Here is a 3,430-nt window from a genome sequence, read left to right on the forward strand (position 1 = left end):
AAATATTTTTATTTAAGCCATTTGAAATACACCGTTTTCAATATGGTTATACAGTAAACTTCCGAAAAATTAGCACGTAGGTTACCAGACTAAAGCAGAGATGAGTGTAGCTCTTACCTTTAAATGCATCATAAAGTTTGGTCACACTTGACGTTTAATTCTTTTACCTTATTATGAATAATTTTTATTTAGCCCAGCTGGAATGGTACCATACTGCTACATACATCACCAGATTAAAAATGACACCGTTCAGAAGAACATTTGTTTTGATATAATGGATGTGTAAATAAGCTTCACTTTGCACATGAAAAAGTTTCCCAGTTAATTTTGCTACATTGCTAGGGAAAGAAACGGATTGGGATATAGGGTGGTCTATTTTCCCTTCCTGTTGGATCTTATTTTGTAGACATGTTAAAGGAATGGCACACAAGAACAAGATACAATTATTCCAGGATCTACTGCAAATGAATGAGAGAAAGGTAGAGGATTTGCAATTTCAGTTGCACTCTAATTTATCTTATTTCGGTCATTGAATCTCTTTGCTCAAGCCAACCAAAAAATTTATTTCTTCTACTCCTCTTTCTTCTTTATTCTCCCAAGCCAGTGTTCCAACATAAAATTCACCAAAGTTTTTTCCTTTAAGAAAACCAACACTGCCACAGTCAACAAACAAACACCACCAATTCCAATGTGAAGAATGCGGTAATACCATCCATGTTCACAACATAGCTTTGCTTCTGAAGTTGCAGTTATGCCCCAGGACAAGGCAAATGCAATCAAAACTAGAGGTGATGGGAAAAGTCCTTGTAAAGGTTTGAGATGAGGGGCTGACTTGTAATAGTTGTAGATAAATATAAGACTGAAAAACAAAAGATAGAGAAAGAAGTGAGACGTTCTCAAGACTTGGTTAAAGGAGCTTTTTTTTTTTTTTTCTTTTTTTTCTGTAATCAGATTGGATGTGGGAGTGTAAGTCTATCATGAAAAAGTGGTCATCTGGACATAGGTTGTCTACTGAATCATCACAGACTCTAGAAATGGCTTGCACTGAGGTTTTTCAAAATGTTTGTCACTTTTACCAACCACAGTTCTTTTCAGGAATACTCTAACATGGACAATAAGATTACACAGTCAAAGGAGTGTTCTTGTGGGGTGTAAAGGACAGTTCAGCAGCTTCAGTGAATGATTAAATCAGGACTGCATAATTTACTTGATTCTGACAATGACTTTAGCTCAGGTTTCCAAAATTCAAATATCTGCTCACAAAACACCTTTGAAGAGATAAACTTAATTGGAGGAACATAGTACAATCAACAACTTACTAACCTGTGATAAATACGCAGGAGCATGTTAAGGCAGTTAGCTATGACAAATCCAACACTCCCAAAAATAGTGAGATACCAAGATGCTGCTAAGAACACTGCTGAGAATGCCATCATTTTGTAATTGTAGGAGTCAACATCATCTTTGCTCATGGTTGCAAACATGAAGCACTCTGTCATGCCATTGACAGCAATAATCAATACGTAAACACAATACCATCGCAGCAGAGAGGGACCTAAAATGAACATAAAAATTGATTAGTTACTGGTAGATAGGGTAGCTAAGAAACTATCCTACTGCACTTTCCACAGCTGATTCTCACATAAAATATTTCACTCAAAAAAGCACTGCTACCGCTATTAACCCTTTACATCCTAACATCAAAATGCATTTTCTGTATACTATTTTCTATACATTCCTAAGGTGCTGATGAGGAGAATTTGGGTAACAATCAAGAGCTCTCTTAGTTGGTCATCATTTTCTCTATTCTTGTGACCCTAATGAGCGATTTGGGGATGATATTGTCAGGAGAAATTACATGTAGATGCTAGTCTCCCTTAGAGGTCAAAGAGTTATGATCTGTAACATGCACCCTGACCCAAATTTTGATTTCAGTAACATTTTCCATTTCCTTTCCTTGCTCCAGTTTCTATCCATTCCAAAACCCCCCAATGCTGTTGCATCAGCCAGGATATATTATGTGATACTTCAATGTCTAAATCACCTTCTCCACTGCTCAGAGTTTTCCCTCCATAGATGTCAAGCAGAAGGAATGAGTAGCTGTAGCCAAATACCAAAAATGTCAATCCAACTAGAACAACAAACTTCAGAACAACTTCCAATGTATCCGAAGCCATTTTTGCTGACTGAGGTGTTTGTTTCTCAGCAGAGCTACCTCTTTCCAAAGTATATGCAAAGAAAGTGTAATAACTCTCTTCTATTGGCATAAAGACACATCTAGCAACCAGAGAACCAAGATTGTTAATCACATCATAAATTCCTTGTTGAGAAAATGTCAAAACCTTGAAAAGTGTCATAATATAGCGTTCACCTTCAGTCAAAATCTTTTTCAAGAAGGATTGCTTAAAAAAGCTCCATGTAAGATGTGCCAGTGCCCCACTAAAAAAACTCTTCCTTGATAGAGTTCTTGGGAAAAAGTCTCGCAAAGATCTAAGAGGAAAGTCGCTTTCTTCGTTATTTTTATATCTGGGGGCGGTTTTGATATAGTATATGAAATATACGTAGTATAAAACCATTACCAAAACTGAAAATGCCGTTTGTGCAATACAAAATGCAATGATCCCAAGATCTGGTACAAAAACTACCAGTCCCAAAGTGATGACACATCGTGCAAAGTTTGCGATGCCTTCTATGACAACTTTAAGGCGCAAAAATACAAACGCTTGAGCAACGACCCACAGTTGCTCTGACAAAAGTTCGATTGACCCACTGGCTGCAAAAACCAACACTGCTAACGGGTAATTTGCAATTTTAACCGGATCAGGAATCTCTAGATAGTACAACCACACATAACTGAGAATGAAAGACAATACAACACCAAGAGGAAACACACACCAGAGAAGGTTAATGACCTGAGTCCATCTTCTATCCGCTGACTTGCTGAGACACGCTTTTCGGAATGCCTCGCGAGCAACGAAGACGATAGTTTGATTGAGAAGCATCAGTCGCACGTTCACAACTCCGATCATATCTTTCGTGGTGTAGCGTAAGAGGATGCCATTCATTACAAAGGTGAGTATCCTAAATGTAACCTGCACAATGACATTGTATGAAGCAGAACGAACAGTGCTCCCAACAAGGGTTTCTTTCTCGTCTGCCATTTTGTTACGATCGCTTGACTGCAACAAAGACAAATCTGATTGGACAGTTCTGGAATATATTATCCAATAAACTATCTTGTTTTATTGATATTTTTCATAAAACTGCTGGTCATATACACTGACGTTGTGAGCCTTCCTTTGAATAAAAGAATTATTTCTATTGGTTTATAATAGCTATCTTCTGTTTCAAGTAGCCAATTAAAATGGATATGTTTATTATACCCTCCCCGGTCCTGTGCGTAGAGTCTACTGAACCCAGTCTCCAGTCA

The 3,430-nt window shown here is 37.6% G+C and overlaps 1 protein-coding gene across 1 annotated transcript; it reads right to left on the bottom strand.

Annotated features, from left to right (window-relative positions):
* Positions 1–34: 34 nt before the first annotated feature.
* LOC131791688 (man(5)GlcNAc(2)-PP-dolichol translocation protein RFT1-like) lies at positions 35–3,166 on the bottom strand. Its single transcript, XM_059109054.2, has 3 exons — positions 2,045–3,166; positions 1,324–1,555; positions 35–859 (listed from the first exon to the last, which is right to left on the bottom strand). The coding sequence occupies exons 1-3, from the start codon at positions 3,159–3,161 to the stop codon at positions 571–573; spliced, it is 1,638 nt and encodes a 545-aa protein (XP_058965037.2). The 5' UTR covers positions 3,162–3,166; the 3' UTR covers positions 35–570.
* Positions 3,167–3,430: the final 264 nt, after the last annotated feature.

Source organism: Pocillopora verrucosa, chromosome 10 (genome assembly GCF_036669915.1).
Source record: "Pocillopora verrucosa isolate sample1 chromosome 10, ASM3666991v2, whole genome shotgun sequence".
Lineage (NCBI taxonomy): Eukaryota > Metazoa > Cnidaria > Anthozoa > Scleractinia > Pocilloporidae > Pocillopora > Pocillopora verrucosa.